This window comes from Lepus europaeus, chromosome 8, assembly GCF_033115175.1.
Source record: "Lepus europaeus isolate LE1 chromosome 8, mLepTim1.pri, whole genome shotgun sequence".
NCBI classification, from domain to species: Eukaryota; Metazoa; Chordata; class Mammalia; order Lagomorpha; family Leporidae; genus Lepus; species Lepus europaeus.
The window spans coordinates 68,661,667-68,682,832 of NC_084834.1; the positions used below are offsets into that span (position 1 = coordinate 68,661,667).

A 21,166-nucleotide genomic window follows, 5' to 3' on the forward strand; every position below is an offset into this window, starting at 1 on the left:
ATCTTTAAACAATAGACAAAAGAAATTTGTCCTGAGAAGGTCAAGAGGTTCAATTAGCTTTTAGAAGAATCCAGTCTAAAATGACTTTTTAAAAAGCATACAAGGGGCCGGTGCTGTGGTGTAGTGGGTAAAGCCACTGCCCGCAGTGCCGGCATCCCATATGGGCACCGGTTCAAGTCCCAGCTGCTCCACTTCCAATCCAGCTTTCTGCAATGGCTTAAGAGAGCAGTAGAAGATGGCCCAAGTCCTTGGGTCCCTGCACCTGCATGGGAGACCTGGAAGAAGCTCCTGGCTCCTGGCTTCGGATAGGCACAGCTCTGGCTGTTGCGGCCATTTGGGGAGTAAACCAGTGGATGGAAGACACCCCCCACCCCCGCCGCCTCTGCGTAACTCTCCTTTCAAATAAATAAATAAATATTTAATAAATAATAAAGAGCATATAAAGTTTAAGCCATTGGGTATAACAAGGAACCATGAAAGTGGAGGGAGCATAACTATCTGGCTTTTCCAGGTCCAAGTGGTCTGACAGTAGAGGTTCAGTTGGCAACATATTCCAAACACAGAGCTAAATTATGACTGGGATTTCTTGCAAGTCTTCTGAGTGCCTTCTGCCCTTCATTTATAACACTATGGATTCTTAACATATTGTTCCTCTCAGAATTCTATTTTTCCCTCTATAGAAGGCAATGAAATTCTATTCTTCTTCCAGAGTATTAATGTAAATTAGTAATGTAAATTAGTAACAATTTTTGTCAAGAGAAAGGTCATTTGCAAATAATTATCAAATGTGTTGATTCAAGTAAACTAGGCTTCCTCCGTTGCCCTTTCAAATCAGGGAGAGAAGGAAACACACTAGTCAACTCCATGGGTGAGTAAGTAGTTGGGTGACCTTGAATAAGCCTGTACCTTTCCTGTGCCTGGCTGTTCTTATCAACAGAATAGAGGTGAAAGCAGATGTCCTCCAGTTCTTGTGATTTAATGCTAAACTAGGCTCCTACTGTCCACCTATTTACCTTCAAATTTTCTCCGTGTGAGATCATCTTTTTAAACATTTTCAAATTTTATTTAAGGTACACGAGTTTCATGTATTTCATATATACAGATTCAGGAACACTCCCCCACCCTACCCTCCCTCCGCCCATTCTCAACCCTTCTTCCTCCTGTCTCTCCTATTCCCACTCTTAACTTTCACAAAGATCTAGCTCAAGAAACCTAGGGATAGTCCCAAGGTCACCATCAGGTGGACTTGTACCGGGGAACAGGCAACGACCTCACTTTCTCCATTGAGGAGGATAATAAACTCTCGTGCTCACGTCTCAGGGTTGTTTTGCAGCCCCGAAGACGGTAGATTAGGAGTGTGTGCTCTGCAATCCACACAGCTAGAGACATGAGGACTGTAATTATTGTTAAAGCAGATGTTTGAAACACTGTATACATCACTCCGGACTCAGATAACAGGCTGAGTCCTGATGATCTCTCATGTGACTTGCTCCTTGTGTTGAGTAAATGGTAGTTTGTTACTGGACTAGCGCAGGGTGGGAGTGGAGAAAACTGTCTTGCTATCTCCAGGGAGCGCCTATCTTTGAATGTTTACACGAAAATAAAGAAACACGGGAAAAAAAAAAAAAGTGGGAAGGAGGAATTCACGGGCAGAGGAGGAAGGCCGAGACAACGCCAAGCTGCTAGGAACCTAAAAGGGCGAACTGATTCGAATCACAGGCATGAGGAGGGGCAGTGGGCACGAGCAGGGCAGGCACCGAAGCCAGTCAGACTGGGGCGGGGGTGGTGGCGAGCGAGTGGCTAGTCCGGCGACCGGCCAAGCAGGCACCGGCGGAGGAGGGGAGCAGAGGGAGGGGCCTGGCGAAGGGCAAAGGCAGGGCGACACTTAAAAGGGAGATGACCCTCCACTTAAAAGGTTGATGCCACCAGCGACCTCCGAAGCCCAGGCAAGGGAGACCCCACGAGGGATAACTGGACGCTGCCCCAGGCTCGCGAAGGCAGTGCACTGACCGGAAAGGGGAGACCCCCGCGGGGTACCCAGCACCCTCCAGCATGTGCGAGCTGTACTGCAAGTCGGACACCCTGGCGCTGAGGGGGAAGCACATCGGGTAAGGGCTCCCCCACGCTGGAGACAAGTCGCAGGGAGGGAGCAATAGAGTGCCGAGGGCGGAGAGCTGGAGCGAGGCAGGGCGCCAGCGGCCAGCCGGAGACCCACGCAGCGAGGCTCCGCAAAGTCGGCAGCCCGAGGGGCGCGCCGCCGTGCCTGCCGCGCATGCGCGCGCGCGCCCGGCCGCCCTTCTCCTCGCGGGGTCCGCGCGGGCGCGCAGAGGCGCACCTGCCCCCCGCGAGGACGCGTCCGTGCGTGCGCGAGGGCTGGAGAGCGCTTGGGCGCCGGCGGCCGAGCTGGGGCTGGGGGCCGTCTCGGGTTGCTGGCAGATGGGGGTTGCTAGGAGAACAGGTTGGGTACTGGGAGGGAGGGAGGAAACTGAGCGTCTGCCTCCAACTCGCAAGTTTTGGGAAACCGAACGCACAGATATTATGGTGGCGCTGGAAAAACGAATTCTGACCATTTTTCCTTAAAGTGAGCCTTTGCTCGCTTTGGGAATGGGTTAATCCGGTAGAAAAACTTGAAGCCACCTTCTGTTAGCAAAGCTGGGCAAAGCTGGGCTTCCGTTAGGAGATGCCACTTACAGACCCGGGTCATTCAAATCATGCCTGCACCTCGCCCTAAACCCGCAGTCTTCTCCCGGTCTTCTGTGCTTTGGCCTGCCACAAACCACGTGGTAATTCGCCCGTAAACCCACCACGCTGATCTGGGCTCTGGTCCTAGCTGGGAGTCGTATTACCAAGGCGACGTCTGTCAAATTAATTTCAACTTCTATAAAAAGAGGAATAGCACTCCACAGGACGGAACAAATGGGAATCGTAAGCGTATGAGTGTTTTCGCTCCTGGTTCTAAAAAGGACACGTGTAAATATGATGATGGTGGTGGCTGTGAGTGGTGCCTAAGCCTGTAAAATCTATGGTCTGCAAGGCAATTAACTTAGGACTAGAAAGAAACGAGCCAGCATCCTCGCGGAGGAATGCTGGGCTGTTGCTCACACAGAGGCGTCTGACCTCAACCAGGTTTCCGGGTGGTTTAGGAGACTGCTTAGACCGCTGGCTCTGACCCCAGAGTGGGGTCCTCCTCCACCATCAGCTGACGGCCATCCACTTTTTCTAATCATTCCATTTGTTTTCCATCCCACATAGTTAGAGTCCCATGAAATCCTGAGTGGTTTCTGATGGGAACAGAAAATAGTATGTGAAAAGAAGGAATGTACTCACCTGCCGACCAGCTGAAGGGAAAACTTACCTGCAGCCGGACAGGCCAGGTGAATCTGCAGCTTTGAGCGCTTAGAAGAAAGGATTTCAGCTTGCAGTAAGAAACTCACAGCTGAGCTGGAACCAATGAGAAATTCTCATTGAGTATTATTTTCATTTTAGCTAGTGATGCTTACAGACAATATCAATGTACAACACCACCTTAAGCAAATTTAGAAGTTGAAGTTACCTACTGATCACAATAATCAAAATACTTACTGAACAGTTGTATATCAATTTAAAATGTATCTAAGTACCCCAAAACTACCTCCAGTGCCTGTGGGGTTCTTTTGTGTAGGCACAGTCACTAATATATATATATATAATATATATTATAATATATATATTATATATAACTATATTATATATAACTATATAACTATTATATATATTATATATAGTTATATATAATATATATAGTTATATAGTTATATATAACATATATATAACGACATATATATATATAAAACTATATATAGTTTTGATTCTTAAATGTCCATAAAACCAGGATCAGAAAACTTTGTGATGTTTTTATGTTGTTAAAATTTATACTGCAGTCATTTATTCAAGTAACCAAACATGAATAACTTTTTATTATGCTTAAAACAGGATGGCATAATAAATAAATAAAAATAGAGTGGCATTTAACCTGTTAAAATATTCCACATCAGAGTACCTGGCTCCAGTTCCCAGCTCAGGCTCTTGACTCCAGCTTCCTCAGATGCAGACACTTGAAGAAAGCAGCGATGGCTTAAGGGACTGGGTTCCTGCCACCTATGTGGGAGACTTGAGTTGAGTTCCCTGGCTCCTGGCTTCAGCTCCCAGCCTGCCGTGCCTGTTGTGGATACTTGAGGAGTGAACCAGTGGATGGGAGCTTGCTAGCTCTCTCTCTCTCTCCATCTTTCTGTTATTGTGCCTTTCAAAGAAATAAACTTTTTTAAAAATAGGAAAACCTGGGGCTGGCACTCCAGCGTAGTGGGTAAAGCCGCCACCTGCAGTGCTGGCATCCCATATGGTTCAGGTCCTGGCTATCCTACTTCTGATCCAGCTCTCTGCTATGGCCTGGGAAAGCAGTAGAAGATGGCCCAAGTCCTTGGGCCCCTGCACCCACGTGGGAGACCCAGAAGAAGCTCCTGGCTTCGGATCAGCCCAGCTCTGGCCGTTGCAGCCATCTGGGGAGTGAAGCAGAGGATGAAAGACTGTCTCTCTCTCTCTCTCTCTCTCTCTCTCTCTCTCTCTCTGTGCCTCTGCCTCTCTGTAAATCTGCCTTTCAAATAAATAAATCAATCTTAAAAAAAAAAAATAGAAAAACCGTGTGAGACAGGACAAGTACCATTCAAAGGACACAAAAATGGAAATGATCTATAAAATCTCCTTCGTAGTATTTAACTCCGAATTAATCGTATTTAGCTCTCAATGCTGCTTATTTCTTAATAAATTAGATAAGAAGGAAGGGAGAGAGAGAGCAAGAGCGAGCACCCTGTCTTGGGTTATGGCGTAACACAATTAGTTTTCAGTGTCTGATTTTCTTACCAGCTGGTATAACCTTAATCATGTTTCATAATTGTTCTGTGCCTCCGTTTTATTAACTATAAGACGAGAATGGATCTATCTGATAGGATTGTTGGAGGATGAAATGGGATCATATTTGTAAAATACATAAGAGTTTCTGACACATAGTCAGCCTCAAAAAAAATTGTGGGTGTTTTTTTTTTTTTTTTTGGTAGACTAAAAGTTTCCAAAGTAAAATTAATTCTTGGTTTGTATGATGAGAGCTGTCAGAGTTAAATTCATAAGCCTCTAAATAGAGTAGTCAAGTCTTGGCAAATTTAATATATCAAGGGCAAAAAGATGAGCAAAATTGTGACAAGCATACAAAATATGAGCAGTGTCACAAAAGGGGGATGGAGGTAAAATGTTCCAAGCTGATATGAAATGTTAAAAAAAAAAAAAAGGTACGTTGTGTTTTCTCTTTATGTCACTGTGATTTTCCGCTACGGTGACCTTCATTGAGAGGGAAAAATACAGAGTGGTCCTAGCAGCCCACAGTGTTTCCTTTGATTATTTCTAGGCCTTCCTGCAAAGTTTTCTTTGCTGCAGATCCCATCAAAATAGTGCGAGCCCAGAGACAGTACATGTATGACGAGAAGGGGGAGCAGTACCTGGACTGCATCAACAACGTTGCCCACGGTGAGTGAGTGTCCTGCCTTCGCGGTGCTCTGAGGGAGATGTTGGTGGAGGAAGCAGGCTCAAGGCTCCTTTGCAGGCTCTGCTGGTAGTCCTAGCAGGGGGAAGCTTGTAGCAAAAAGTGGCAAAGAGCTCAACTTTGTTTTTCCTGCTTCTGAATTCCACGCACTTCCCAAGGGGCTTAGAATTGTAACTTACTTCTTGGGCTTTTGTCTCCCAAATGCTAGTGGGACACTGCCACCCAGAAGTGGTCAAAGCTGCTCTGAGGCAGATGGAACTGCTGAATACGAATTCGCGATTCCTCCACGACAACATTGTTGAGTATGCCAAGCGCCTTGCCGCCACCCTGCCGGAGACACTCTCTGTTTGTTACTTTACAAATTCAGGGTAGGTTTCCGGTTTTCCCACCACTCCTATTCCAACTAAGCTCCTTCCACTGTCTTTCGCATGTTACCTTCTGATTTTTGATTCGTGGTAGAGCGTAGATGTCTAAAAAGCGTTGCTGTGATTCTTGCCATTCACTAAAAAACTGCACAGTAGGGCCCGACCTTTCTGGTTCTGCAGTTTAATTACAGGATGCTGAACTAACTGATCACCTCGGGGCTGGCGCTGTGGTGTAGAGGGTAAAGCCACCTCCTGCAGTGTCGGCATCTCATATGAGCACCGACTCGAGTCCCGGCTGCTCCACTTCTGACTCAGCTCTCTGCTGTGGGCTAGGAAAGCAGTGGAAGATGGCCCAAGTCCTTGGGCTCCTGCACCTGCGTGGGAGACTCGGAGGAATCTCCTGGCTCCTGGCTTTGGATCAGAGCAGCTTCAGCCATTGCAGTCATCTGGGGAGTGAACCAGCGGATGGAAGACCTCTCTTTCTCTGCCTCTGGCTCTCTATAACTCTGCCTTTCAAATAAATAAATAAATAAAAGGATGCTCACCTCTTTAGGCAGTAGAGGAAGTAGGTAAATAATCGACAGGTCAAAATAGTCCTTTGAAAGCACAAATGAGGAATTTTTTGCAGAGACATGACTCAATAAAATAAGCAACAACTTTTTAAAAAACAATTTATTTATTTATTTGAAAGGCAGAGTTACAGAGAGGCAGAGAGAGAGGGAGGGAGAGAGAGAGAGAGAGGGAGAGAGAAAGAGAGGTCTTCCATCTGCTGGTTCACTCCCCAGACAGCTGCAATGGCTGGAGCTGCACCAATCTGAAGCCAGGAGCCAGGAGCTTCCTCTGGGTCTCCCCACATGAGTGCCTTGGGCCATCTTCTACTGATTTCCAAGGCCATTAGCAGAGAGCTGGATTGGAAGTGGAGCAGCCGGGACTTGAACCAGCAACCATATGGGATGCTGGCACTGCAGGCAGCGGCTTTACCCGCTACGCCATAGCACCAGCTTTGAGTGACAACTTTTATAAGTTTTTTGTTTGTTTTTGTTTTTGTAAGGCAGAGAGGGAAAGAGACAAGATAGAGAGATCAAGCTTGTATTCTCTGGTTCCCTCCCCAGATACCTGGAACAGCTGGAACTGGGCAAGGTTGAAGTCAGTAGTCTGGACCTCAATCTGGATCTCCCATGTTGGTGTTAGGGACCCAAGAACAAGCACCGTCACCTCCTGCTTCCCAGGGTGTACCTTAGTAGGAAGCAGGAATAGGAAGTGGAGCCAGGACTTGAACTTGGGCACTCTGATGGGAGCAGGCATCACAAATGGCATCTTAACCTGTGTGACAAAACACCTGCCCCGTAGGATTTTTTGAGTGATTTGTTTTCTTAAGGAAATTGAACATATTTCCCAACACAAACACAAGGAAGGAAAATCAAGTGAATATATATACTCCAACTTTTAAATTTCTTAAGTTCAAAGGATTTTAGATGGATAGTCTAAGGAATATTATGCAGATATTGAAAAGTGTGCTTTTGAAAATATGTGTCTAATGTAGGGAGCTCAAAATGCAATGTTATATTAGGGGAAAGCTGAATATACAGCAAAAACTCTCATTTTAAAAAATGATATATGTATTAAAGTTAACTATTAGAAATTTTGCACATTTGAGTGTGTGATTTTCTGTGATTCATTCTTCAGTGAGATATTTTAGGAATAAATTTATAACAAGATCATTCTTTCATCTTTGTAAAAAATTAAGAAGATATTTTTGGATCTGATTTGTTGTTATATAGCAGGGGTAGGGATCATCCAACCCATGGGCCATGTAAGGCCTCCTAGAATAATTTGGTCTGGCCCTGCCAAGTCAGCTACAGGTAGGGGTGGAAATTCAATACATCTGTAGCAGGCTAGTTTTTAAGTTGGTAATTTTGTATGGCCTGTGAATGATGTCATAAATATCCAAATACCCCTTGGCAAGAAAAAAATTCCTCACCTCTGTGAAGTACTCTTGCCTTTAATAAATGAAATACATTTGACTTTTCATTGCTAAAGAATTGTATGCAGCCAAAGAGTTTAGTTCCAAACAACACTGTCCCCTAAACTGGAGATGACAGAGCACATCCAAAACAAAGGATAATAGTCTTGTAGTTAGACAGTCTGAATCCTTGTTCTACCTCTTCTTAGCTGTGAGACCTTATTCTGATTACTTCACCTCCCTGAGGCTGTTTGTTCATCCATGAGAAGGAGGTGACAATACTTGCCTTGCAGAGTTGTTATTTGAACAAATACAAGTAAAACACTCAGCGTGATGTCTAACAGATAGCTAGCATTCCACCAGTAACTATGCCTTCCTCTGTGCCTGGGTAGTACATTAGACTCTCTGAACCAGGTAGAAAAATATGGTCCTCATTTTATAGATAAGGAAACTAAATATTGAGGTCAATACAATACGATTTTGTAGCCAAGCAAGTGGAACCCCTAGCTCCCTTTCTTCCCAGTAAGATCAGCTTAATGCAGGCCTTTTAGTGTCCTAGTGATGTGGCTGTACCAGGCTAAAGTGGCAGTGGGCAGCACATCCTTACTTTCTATGTACTTATTCTGTAAGCTCAGTCTTTATTAGAAACATCTGGAGAACTTGTGTGAGACGGGTGAAGTGAGTGCGTAGGGTGGGCAAGACGGAAGGGGAAGGAGAGGACTTCAACTTAAAGCTTTATAAATTTCTTAATAAATGAAACTTACAGCTTCTCTAGTGAGCATTTTGAAATCTTTTTAGAGATTATGTCACGTGTCCCCCCTCTTTGCTATGTTATCTTGACAGATCTGAAGCTAATGACTTAGCCTTACGCTTGGCCCGGCAGTTCAGAGGCCACCAAGACGTGATCACTCTTGACCAGTAAGTCTTGGATGCAAGGTTATTAAGAAGTTCCTTCAGAGATAAACGTATATTGATCCAACCCGTACTGACACCATAAGTACATGTGGAGGAAGGTAGATAGGTGGAACAATGGTTTTAAAATAACGTATTAAGCTATTGAGTCCAGCTTAAATTTGGAGAACACTTGATTCCTTCTACCTGCAAGTAGGAGAAGTTGTGTTAGGGGCTGGAGTGCCTGCAGTCCTATGAGCCCTACCTGAATCTTCACACACTGTTTATTGATTCACTAGTAAACAAGGGGTAACTCAATCTTTTTTTCAAAATAAAAATACAATTTCTTAAAAATCCAAGCATTCATTTCACTATTGTCATTGTCCACTATAATTAATTTTTTAAATTTATTTGACAGGTAGAGTTAGACAGTGAGAGAGAAAGGTCTTCCTTCCGTTGGTTCATCCCCCAAATGGCTGCTATGGCCAGAGCTACGTCGATCCAAAGCCAAAAAGAACCAGGTGCTTCCTCCTGGTCTCCCATGGGGTGCAGGGGCCCAAGCACTTGGGCCATCCTCCGCTGCCCTCTTGGGCCACAGCAGAGAGCTGGACTGGAAGAGGGACAGCCGGGACTAGAACCCGGAGCCCATATGGGATGCTGGCGCCATAGGTGGAAGATTAGCCAAGTGAGCCATGGCGCTGGCCCCCACTATAATTAATTTTTAAAATTATTTATTTTATTTATGTGAAAGGAAGACGACAGACAGATATCCTCCATCTGCTGGTTTACTCCCTGATTGCCCAAAGCAGCTAAGGCTGGACCAGGCCAAAACCAGGAGCCTGGAACTCAGTCTGACTCTCCCATGTGGGCAGCAGGAACCCAGCTACGTTAGCCATCATCTGCAACCTTCCAGGGTGTATGTTAGCAGGAAGCTAGAATGGGGAGCAGAGCCAGGGCTCAAACCTAGGTCCTTGATATGGGATACAGGCATCTTAACTGGTGTCAACCACTAACTGAATGTCTGTCCCTGAGTTCCTCCTGGAGAGCTCCTGTTCCTTCCTAACTAGTATTTGCCCAGTGGATGCCATTGGATGCTCTTTGGAAATCATCCCAAACAGAACACATGCCTAGCCAGCATCTGATATAAAGTTGTTTTGTAAAATTTACTGGAGTGTAAATATCAAATACATTTGAAAAACATATACATGTGAAGTTTTACATGAAAATATAGAAAATAATTTTCCACACTAAGATGATATAAATTAGCAATATAATCCAAAGAAATCAGGTTTTTTTCCCTACTAAAAGGAAATTGTCTATGAGGACACATACTTGGCTTTCCATGTATTTTATTACATGTACAAGGAAAAATGGACAAGTTAAATAGCCAGTCTTACCATGAAAAATTAGATCCCATATCTTTAAATCTGGCACCACAGTAGAGACTTTCCCTGGATGTATGCATACTATTTTTTATCAACACTATTTTTCATATAGTTGAAAGACATATTTCTTGGAAAGATTTTTGTCCTCTTTCTTTTCAGTGCTTACCATGGTCACTTATCATCTCTAATTGAGATCAGTCCATATAAATTTCAGAAGGGCAAAGATGTCAAGAAAGAATTTGTGCATGTGGTAAGTATCTTAGGATCTGAGAGTCAGGATGTTAGTCCTGGAAGGCTGCCTAGTGATCATCCAACTCAATACCAGAAAAAAAAAAAAAAAAAAAAAAAAGCCCTAAGATTTAAAGCAGTTGTGTGAGCTAGACAGCAACAAAATGTAACTTAAAATCTATTGAAAAGTATTTCAGTAGGCAAATTAGAAGAGTGGTAGAGTATGTTATTTTTGTTGCAATTTTTTTCTCCCGTTCTTTGATCTTCAATTGCTTTTTTTTTTTTTTAAGATTTATTTATTTATTTGAAAGTCAGAGTTACACAGAGAGAGGAGAGGCAGAAAGAGAGGGAGAGGTCTTACATTCAATGGTTCACTCCCCAAATGGCTGCAATAACAGGAGCTGTGCCAATCAGAAGCCAGGAGTCAGGAGCTTCCTCCCAGTTTCCCACGTGGGTGCAGGGGCCCAAGGACTCAGGCTATCTCCTACTGCCTTCCCAGGCCATAGCAGAGAGCTGGACAGGAAGTGGAACAGCCAGGTTTCAAACCGGTGCCCATATGGGATGCCAGCGTTTCAGGTCAGGGTGTTAACTCACTGCGCCACAGCCCCAGCCCCAATTACTTTTTCTATACTGATGTATAGTAGAGTTGAATTGTCTACAACTGTCTTATAATTAAATTACTCTATACTAAATTCGTTATATTGATTTATTAAGGAAAATAAAGAAACTAACCACGTGAATGAAACAGTGACATTCATTTGGTGTATTTGTATTGAGAACTGGTAGACTTTTTTAAGAGAATAATCCAGATTTTAAGATCTGGAGTCAGTGTAAAGGCACTGTTTCTTAATTTAAAAGGCATTCTTTCATTTTTGAATGATTATAGTTTATAATACAGTTAATAACTATAGTTTCCATTCATTGACATTTTCAAATAATGTAGTCACAGGAATTTGCAATTTCTGTGAATAGGGATACAGTCTTTTTGTCTTTTTTTAAGATTTATTTTATTTATTTGAAAGAGTTACAGACAGAGGTAGAGACAGAGAGAGAGAGGTCTTCCATCTGCTGGTTCACTCCCCAGTGGCCACAACAGCCAGAGCTGAGCTGATCTGAAGCCAGGAGCCAGGAACTTCTTCTGGGTCTCCCACGTTGGTGCAGGAGCCTAAGCACTTGGGCCATCTTCCACTGTTTTCCCAGGCCATAGCAGGGAGCTGGATCAGAAGTGGAGCAGCCAGGGCTCTAACCATTGCCCATATGGGATGCCAGCACCGTAGACCCGGGCTTTACCCTCTGTGCCACAGCACTGGCCCTAGCATACAGCCTTGATTAATAAGGATCTGGGAGCACATCCCAGCTCCTCCTGAAAATTCAAAGGTGTGAACTCTTTACACAATTCAGAAACGTTAAGAGAAAAAAATAAAAACTTAGAGCCACTTAGATCTACAGGGTCACCTTTCTAACATGCCTTTGTGGGTCAATGCCTTTTTCAAAAGTTTGTCTAAGAGGCAAAGAATTGGATGTTTGCAGGCACCAACTCCGGATACTTACAGAGGAGAATACAGAGAATGCCACGGGGACCCAGCCGGTGCTTATGCAAATGAAGTAAAGAAAATTATTGAAGAAGCTCATAAGAGAGGAAGGAAGGTTTGTATTTTTGGAAACAATATCTTTCATGAAATGAATTGAAACCGTTGTGACACACTGGGGAGATAGAAAAGGATGAGATCTAAATTCCCTTTCTGTTCTTCTCTGGTTACATTTTCACTTGGTTCCTATTTCAAAAAGTGCATTATTACAGCCATGCCTCTAAGACTGTCTACTTTTATTTATCCTGGAAATGCAATCACTATGCCCGTTGCAGAACTTGTGGCCTAATTCTGACCTCTTCGGTGGCATGCAAGGTCTGCTCCAGAGGGGTAGGCAAAGAGAATTAAAATGGTGACAGCTCAGGGACAGGAACACTGCAAGATTTACAGATTGGGGAGTCTTGCGCTTCCCTTGAGCTGGTTCAATCTTCCTTAAGCCATGAAGCCTAAGGCTGCTGTGCACCTGGGTAAGCCAAGGCAGAAAAATGCTCTCCTAATCTAGGTGCGAATTTCTAACACAGAACCAGAATCCTTGAGAGCAGGGAAAAGGAAGCTGTGTTTTCTCAGTCTTCACCTATTGTCTTCAGCTTAATGTTCAGTCCTTATCCCAGATTTTTAACGCAGTTGGCAATATTTTGCCTTTCAACTGGCTTACAACATACACATGGTGTGTGTGTGTGGGGGGGGGCTTTAATAAAAGTAAAAAAGTTGCCTCTTCCAGTTGATTAAAATATTTTTGTCTTCATGACAAACTATTCACATTCTTTAACTGTTTCTGTCTTTTCTTGCCAAGCCATGCTTTTTCATATCTTCTTACGTGGTATCTCTACGTAGGTAGACCCCGTTAAAAGTTGTCCCTGCTGTTGGGAGCTCTGTATGCTTCCTCTTCAGATATACCCTGCACCTCTCTATAAATGGTAAGCAGTGCTTTGGGGGCGAAATTTACATTTACAAGATCAGATAGGCTCTTTGCTGCTAAAAGAAGTTTTGAGTAATCGAGAGCTTTCACTGACAGGAGTTATTATTGAGTTGGTGCTGTCATGTTAATGCTGAAAGCACTGGGAAAATGTAAGATGGGTACCTCTGAATATTAGATGAGCTTGCAAAGTCACTGAATTTTAGAGCAGTAATCTCTTGAGCCTACTGGCTTCATTTCACAGCTAAGAAATTAGTCAAAAAGTGAAGAATCGAACCTAAAGTAATAGTTATGGAAGGGTCATCTAAACTCAACCAAGGCGCTCTTGACCTCATTCTCTTCTTGTGCTTTCTCTTCTTATTTCATTGTTAATTCTTTCCTGTTTCTCCTTTATTAGCCTCCAAACACTTCCTCTGTAGTTCCTATTGTGAGTTCCCTAACTGTTAAGTTAAGCCTTGTACAGGGCATGACCTACAGACATAACACAGTAACCATAATGTGGCCACAGTGACCTATCCTCCCATTTCTTTGCAAATTTCCAGCCTCAAGCAGTCCTTTTCTCCAAGCTGGGAAAACAAACACCATGATGAACCTGGTTATTTGGAAGCTGGGTAATATTTTAGAGATTCGAGTCAAACACTGATGAAACCATCAGTCTTATTCAGTTCATCCTAATGAAACCACTGTACTTAAATGTGGAGAAATGGAAGTCACCCTCTAATCTCCACCATTTCTCATGATAGCTTTATTTGCACCCTAGATTTTCAGAACCGATGCTTTAGATCTGTTGCTTTTCCAGCATCAACATCTTTTTTCTTTTTAATCACATGGCCTACTTGCTACTTCCTCATCATTTTAAAAAGAACCTGTTCTATAAGAAATCCTCTTTTGCAGAAGGTGGGAGGGGACCTAATACACTTTGACCCCATCTTCTCTTGTGTAGATTGCTGCCTTTATTGCTGAGTCCATGCAGAGTTGTGGCGGACAAATAATTCCTCCAGCAGGCTACTTCCAGAAAGTGGCAGAGTATGTACTTGACTTGGGTCTCCTTGGTCAAACTGAGGGCACTGTGACAACTCTGTAGGGCCGCACTAGTTGCTAAAATATTGAAGTATTTCCAGACCAGCTGGTCATTAGCCACCCCTGAGTGCCTGCCGTCCCAGGACTCCTGGATGCTCCCCAACCCTTCCTTAAGACCCAGCCAATAAGGGTTCTGTACATGTAAAGAATTTATACAGGGAGACCTCCAGAACTCTGCTGCAGCCCCCGGCCCAATACCCTGTCTTATTGGCTGGTGCCCAAGCATCCCAGCCTTACCAATGAGTAAAACTTTGAAGATTAACCCTTTTAAAAACTACATGTTCAATTCTTTCTCTTTCCACTTAAAATTCTGCAACATAGTTTACTTTAAGCAGCATAAACCCAACCATTGTGGAACATGAGTACTTAAAAAAAACTTATGGAAAACTGGAATTAAAAGATCAGCTTATTTTAGTACAAAAATATTTTTAAATCTATGTATAGTTTTCTTTCATAAAATATATTTTTCCATGAACTTTTTGAAGACTCCATTGTTATCTAATCTGGAAGTTATATGATTATATTATAAAGTCAGTTACCTCTGTATGGGGTTTTGAGTACTGAAATGTTTCTAACAAAGGTTAAGGCTTTGGGTTAATAACATTTGTTCTTCTGTCTTCCATAGTCTGTATCTTTGGGTGGGTATGGGAACTCTCAGTGACTTGAAGGCGTCAGCTTGCCTCTTTCCTTTTCAGATATGTACACGAAGCAGGGGGCGTGTTTATAGCTGATGAAGTTCAGGTAGGCTTTGGCCGAGTCGGGAAACACTTTTGGAGCTTCCAAATGCATGGCGAAGACTTTGTTCCAGACATTGTCACGATGGGAAAGCCAATGGGCAATGGCCACCCGATGGCATGTGTGGTGACCACCAGAGAAATTGCAGAAGCCTTCAGCAACTCTGGGATGGAGTATTTTAATACGGTAAATTTCAGGCTCCAAGTTTAATACTGACAGGGAAAACCAATTCATGTTCCTACACTGTTTGCCAATGCAATAAAGAATACAGCTCAGTATTGCCAGCTGCCATCCTAGGACCCTCGCCAATCTTTGAGCTAATCATATGTTAATTCTATCTGACACAATGATCTTTGTACTGTTTCCTGTCTATATCTCCCATTTTCTAAAACAGTCTCATTTATTCTTCCAATGATAGATGGCTGTCCAACTCAACACTTAAGGTTATGATATTTCCATCCACAGATGATATGATCTTTGTTTTGTAACATATTTAAATTTCCAAAACAGCACTATAAATGTTATATGGCTATCGTAGGAGATACCAGAATTTTAATCTTTGGGAAATTTTATTTCCTCAGTTTTACACCCAAGTGTCATCACCTTTAAGTTTAGAAAAATTATTGTGGTTTGTGAAGTGTATATGACAGCACTTGTTACAACTAAAAGAAAGATTCAAATATGAGGGCATACATTGTTTGGAAATGTCATTCCTTAGTTGTTTAACTCAATTCCTATTTTGTCACTGAACCACACTGGGGAATCTTTAATTCCCAATATAATGTCTGTCTTTGTTTGAATGAACCAATAAACCAGTAGCCCTTCATACCCATAATGCAGCATGGAAAATATAATTAGTAATGAATTTTTACTCAACCCTGCATGAAAAGAATCATGCTTTCCTGTAAATCTAAGCAACTAATATTATAATATTTTATTGAAACTATACCTTCACATGTGTATATATGAATCAGATTTCTCATGAAGGAAGCAATACCACTAATTCTCATTTATCCTTTTTGTACAGTATGGAGGAAATCCAGTATCTTGTGCTGTTGGTTTGGCTGTGCTGGACGTAATTGAAAGTGAAGACCTTCAAGGAAACGCCATGAGAGTAGGGAATTATCTTACCGAGTTACTAAATAAACAGAAGGCTAAACACACTCTGATAGGCGATATTAGGTATGTGTATCATGAGGTCATCATAGAGCTATCTGTTTTCCCAACATGAAAATAACTTATATGTTCTCTTATAAATTTAAACTAAAGTTCATAAAACTAAATCCAGGACACACTGACATGGGAAAATCATTGTTATTCCTGAACCCAGATATCACCAATGTTAACATTTGGGCAAATATCTTTCCTGACTTTTATACTATTTTTTCTTTCACTAAAGCTAAAATAATTTTACACTCAAAAGATGAAAAGGGGGAGCTTAAAGCAATTCTAAATGATCCATTGAGGAGTATTTAAGATACTGTTCGAGAGGGAGGATATTTTTCACAGATATATGTGAACTTTAGCCATCACTAGCATCCTGAATAGTGTGAAAGATGCAATCATAATTAAGTGATTAAAAAATTCACTTCTCAAAGGCTAAAGTCGACTGTGGACCCTGGACTGAGATTTTGGAGTACTTGGAATTATCAATAACAATTGCCTTTCACAGACTTGAAACTATACTGAATTTTATAAGTGATAACTTTGTGGCAATGCGGTGCTTCACAGTGTATGTCAGGATTTCTTTTTTGCCTCCTTCAGGGGCGTTGGTCTTTTTATTGGAATCGACTTAGTGACGGACCATGAGAAAAGGACCCCTGCTACAGCTGAAGCGCAGCACATCATCTACAAGTACATCCCTCCCCACACCCTTTTGGTATCTTGGTTCCAAGATGCCTGCCCACTTGAAAGCTTGTTTTACTTCCTCCCATCTCTCCAAAGGAGGAGAGTCTAAGACACATGCAAATTTTAAATATGGCTTCCTGAAGGCCAACGACTTAACTTCTCTATGCTCACATCAGTCTTAGTCATGTGTGTGCACTTACATGTATTTCCTGAACTAATTAGGATGAAAGAAAAAGGAGTGCTTCTCAGTGCCGACGGACCTCATAGAAATGTGCTTAAAATCAAGCCACCCATGTGCTTCACTGAAGAAGATGCCAAGTTTATGGTGGACCAACTGGATGAGATTTTAACAGGTTTGTTCCCACATCTTAAGGTGTCTCCCTGCCCCTCCCCTGCACTCCCCAGTCCTGGTCATACACAGCCATTGCACCTGTCATTCATGATGCAAGTGGGGCCGAGCAGACGTGAAAGGTGTTACTTTTCATTTAGAACCAGAAAAAGATGAAAAAAGTTCTTAGATAATTGACGTTTTTAGTTTTTACTCATACAACTCCAAATCTAAATTTTCACAGAAGTGGCACAGTTTCATTTTTATCACTTATTTTTACTTTAGAATAAGTAGGAAGTTTAAGACTGTATTCTTCGTTATACCCTGCACCACAAATACTGCAGCGTATAGTATGTTGGCATTGTATCATTAGGGGACATAAAAACATTTTTTAAAAGCTATAAACTATAGTTAACAATTTTTTGCCATTTTTTTTAAAGGAGAAAGAGGTTTATTTAGCTCACAGTTCTTTTTTTTTTTTTTTAGATTTATTTTATTTATTTGAAAGAATTACAGAGAGAGGTAGAGACAGAGAAAGGTCTTCCATCCACTCCTAAAATGGCCACAAAGGCCAGAGCTGAGCCAATCCAAAGCCAGGAGCCTGGAGCTTCTTCCAGATCTCCCACATGGATGCAGGGCCATCTTCTGCTGCATTCCTAGGCACTTTAGCAGGGAGCTGGGTCAGAAGTGGAGCAGCCAGGACTCGAATCAGCACCCATAAGGGATAACGGTGCTGGGAGCCAAGGTTTTAACTCACTGCCACAGTGCAGCCCCTGCCTTGTTATTTAATTTGCGTTTTTAACTTTTTTATTTCTCTTTTACATAATTTTTAAAGTATTATTAAGACATCTTTGCTTTAGTACAACTTAATTTTGGAGGACTTTGTCATTCAGAATTATAGCCTATCATAGGAATTTTTCTTATGTTTAACTATATTATACATTCAGGTTAATTTGTTTTTTGGTGTGAACATAAATGAAATTATAAAGTAAATTAGCATCATAAAACCACATTGAGAATCATTAAGCACTGTTGAAGTGTTAGGTCATTTTTGCTGTGGCTTTAGTTTTATTTTGAAGATTTAGCTTCTCTGCTTGCTTCTGAGTTTTTAGGGGTGAGGATAGTCTGAGAAGCTGGAAATCACTGTGGCATACAACTAGATACTTAACGTTTGCAAACTCAAGAATCAGCCCAAGGTAAACACCAAATGGCCACTCTCTTCAGACTCAGAGTTGGTTTACACCTGAACCCAGCAAGCTGGGCGTCCTCTGGTCCCACAGGGCCGGGTGGAACAGGGAGTGTGGGTTGGGGTGAACTAGCACTGTGGGACTGAGTCAGCTCAGAGCCCGGGCATGATTACCAGTGTGTCAGCGGATTTCACTGGACAACGTGAAACAAAAGACACAGATAAAACAGGCTCAGTGCCTCTATAAAGGATGATGAGGAAATACTACAATAAATGTCTAAAAGCAGCAGTTTTAATAGTGGAACTTTTGTTTTAAGATTTATTTAGGAGCCAGCACTGTGGCACAACAGGTTAAGCAGTGGCCTGTCATGCTGGCATCCCATCAGGGTGCTGATTCAAGTCCCGGCTGCTCGACTTCCAATTTAGCTCCATGCTAATGTGCCTGGAAATGCAGCAGAAGATGGCCCATGTGGGAGACCCAGATGAAGCTCCTGCCTCCTGACTTTGGATCTGCTCAGCCCCAGTCATTGTGGGGAGTGAACCAGCAGATGATCTCTTAGTCTCTCCTTCTGTCTGTAACTCTGCCTTTCAAATAAATAAATAAACTTTTTTTTTTTAAGTAGCCAAAAATCACAGTTACACAGAAGGAGACACACAGAGAGATTTTCCATCCGCTGGTTCACTGCCCAGATGGCTGCAATGGCCTGCCTCCTCCCATGTGGGCATAGGGGTCCAAAAACTTGGGCCATCTTCTGCTGCTTTTCCCAGGCCATCAGCATGGAGCTGGGTCAGAAGTGGAGCAGCTGAGACACGAACCGGAGCCCATATAGGATGCTGGTGTCAAAGGCGGAGGCTTTACCCACTACGCCACAGCACCAAACCCAACAGTGTTGCTTTTTAAACACATTATATTCATCTCTTTATTCATTCATTATTTATTTATTCATTAGGGCATCCCTGTAGATAGCAAAAAAAGGTCTTTTGAAGATTTCTATATGACTCTTCTTTTCCGTTATATCTTTTGGTTTAGTGTTAGAGGAAACTGTGGGAGCCCAAGCTGGAAGTGTGATCCCTGCAAATACTGCATGCAGAGCAAAGGTGAGAGCCAGTTACTTTATTTTTAGGAAAAACATGTAAAACTTTGGGAATTTAGAAAAAGGAATACAAATCTCAAAGTGAACATTAACCATTGGAACAAAACCAGCCTGTTCTACGGTTGGTTTATTGCTGCAAATTAGTGCAGAGTTCGGATTTCCAAAGCCCTATCATTTGAGCAGAAAACAGGCAAGTGTCCCTGCTTAGAGGATCACTGTCATGCCCATAAAATCCCCACCAGCCTGCATCCTGGGGCCTGACCATGCAGGGAGAGATGATAACAAATGATGTGGGCTCCTGCTTGTCTGTGCCACCTGCCACTGCCTCTGGTTCCCATACGTTGCTCTTACAATAGGCAGAAGTTTTAGCAGTGTGGATCCAAAGTGCCAGAGCTGGGTTCTGAGATGGACTGAAGTGCAGGCTTCTAATGGCAACTGGGGCCTGGGAACCTGCTGGCACAGGGTGGCCTAGTTTCTGCATTTGATGTGCTTCCAGCAGAAAGCCTTTCCCACTCCCTCCCCGAGTGGCCCAGGGTGTGAGAACCAGCACCCTGGGGGCGGGAAACAGAAAAGCAAAAACTGGAGAGGCTTTGTTGCATAATTTGCTATTTGTTTATGACTTAACTGCATAAAGGAACACTCTGTGCTTAGAGTCCGCCTGCATGTCCAGTGCAGTCAGGAAATCCTTTTCGTGATTTAAAAACATCAGCCTGTTTGAGAGCACAAGATTTGCTAACAGGTCCGCTTCTGAGTCTTCCTATAGCACAAACCAAGTCTAGAAATCAGTTATTACCTGATGTGCAAGGGTAGCTTGTGAAGTCAATAAACAGATTCACTGCTGTAAAAATGGATTCACAACTTTAGAAAGGATTTCACAAGACAAAAACGGTCACCACAGGCAATCTCAGTTTGGAGTTAGCAAAGGCGGCACACATTTTCATGAGATTTTGACTTGGGGTCCCAGATTTTATGCTGGCATCACATTTCAGTGTCCACTGAAGATACCCAGGGGGTTAGAGAGGAACAACCAGTATTATTTTGCATTGCTTTGGTTTTCTCGTGGGTTTCTGACTGTCTGTTTGGGCGGGAAGTCAGTTCTGCAGAGGCAGGTGCACTGTGAGGTGGAGACCCATGGGGATTCTGTGTGTCTGGCTGCAGGTGCCTAACGGAGCACAGGTGGAATTGCTCGACAACAGCACCACGGACTCGAGAGAAAACCCCAGCAGAAAGAGAAACGGACTGTGCGCTGACACACATTCTCCGCTCAAGCGCCTCAAGACGTGAAAGATGAGAACTGCAAAGCCAGATCCCTGTCCAGAGCGATAGGTGATACATGCATGGGTCTCATCTGTTCATGGCTCGATGGTACTCTCTCAACGTAGGTTTTTCATTCAACTTAGATTTGTAAAATAAAATGGTAAATGATTCACAAGGACAAACCAACTCATAATCAACCCATGTCAAGATTATCAGTTCAGCTCTAGCCTATGAATTCCTTACTTGAGATTTCTGAAGGTACTTAATTTATTCCATAAAATTTAAGCTTGTCAGACATTCAAACTCAAGTTGGCAGTTTTACTTCATGTTTTAATGTTTGAAATTAGAAGGCCCCATATAACAGGCTGTTTAACTGTTGAAACTTAGTGCCTTAAAATATGAACTCTATAATGGTTTAATATGTAAAAGTATATTTATGGTCTAAATAAAATAAAAGGTGATGGCAATCAAAAAACTTACTAGAAAGGTGTTTATCCTTCCTTTGCAGGGAGTATTAATGGTTGGGGTGGTAAAATCAAATCATTTGGAAAAAGTCACACGTGGTAAATATTCAAAAGTGAATGAACAATCCGCTCCTCTGGCAGCAAATGTGGTTAATCACCATCCTGAGGGATGGAGAGGAGCAGGAGTTTACGAAACATTCACACAAAGATGTTTCTGGAATGGCAGAAGTAGCCAGAGCAGGATACTCAGCTCAGCCTGTTCACGACT

General features: G+C 42.7%; 1 protein-coding gene across 1 annotated transcript; it reads left to right on the forward strand.

The window, feature by feature from the left end:
* The first annotated feature begins 1,889 nt into the window (after positions 1-1,889).
* Positions 1,890-20,907, forward strand: ETNPPL (ethanolamine-phosphate phospho-lyase). Its single transcript, XM_062199759.1, has 13 exons — positions 1,890-2,108; positions 5,435-5,553; positions 5,778-5,937; positions 8,741-8,815; positions 10,333-10,423; positions 11,932-12,048; positions 13,850-13,932; positions 14,682-14,907; positions 15,749-15,903; positions 16,486-16,575; positions 16,792-16,922; positions 19,114-19,181; positions 20,336-20,907. The coding sequence occupies exons 1-13, from the start codon at positions 2,053-2,055 to the stop codon at positions 20,459-20,461; spliced, it is 1,497 nt and encodes a 498-aa protein (XP_062055743.1). The 5' UTR covers positions 1,890-2,052; the 3' UTR covers positions 20,462-20,907.
* The last annotated feature ends 259 nt before the right edge of the window (positions 20,908-21,166 follow it).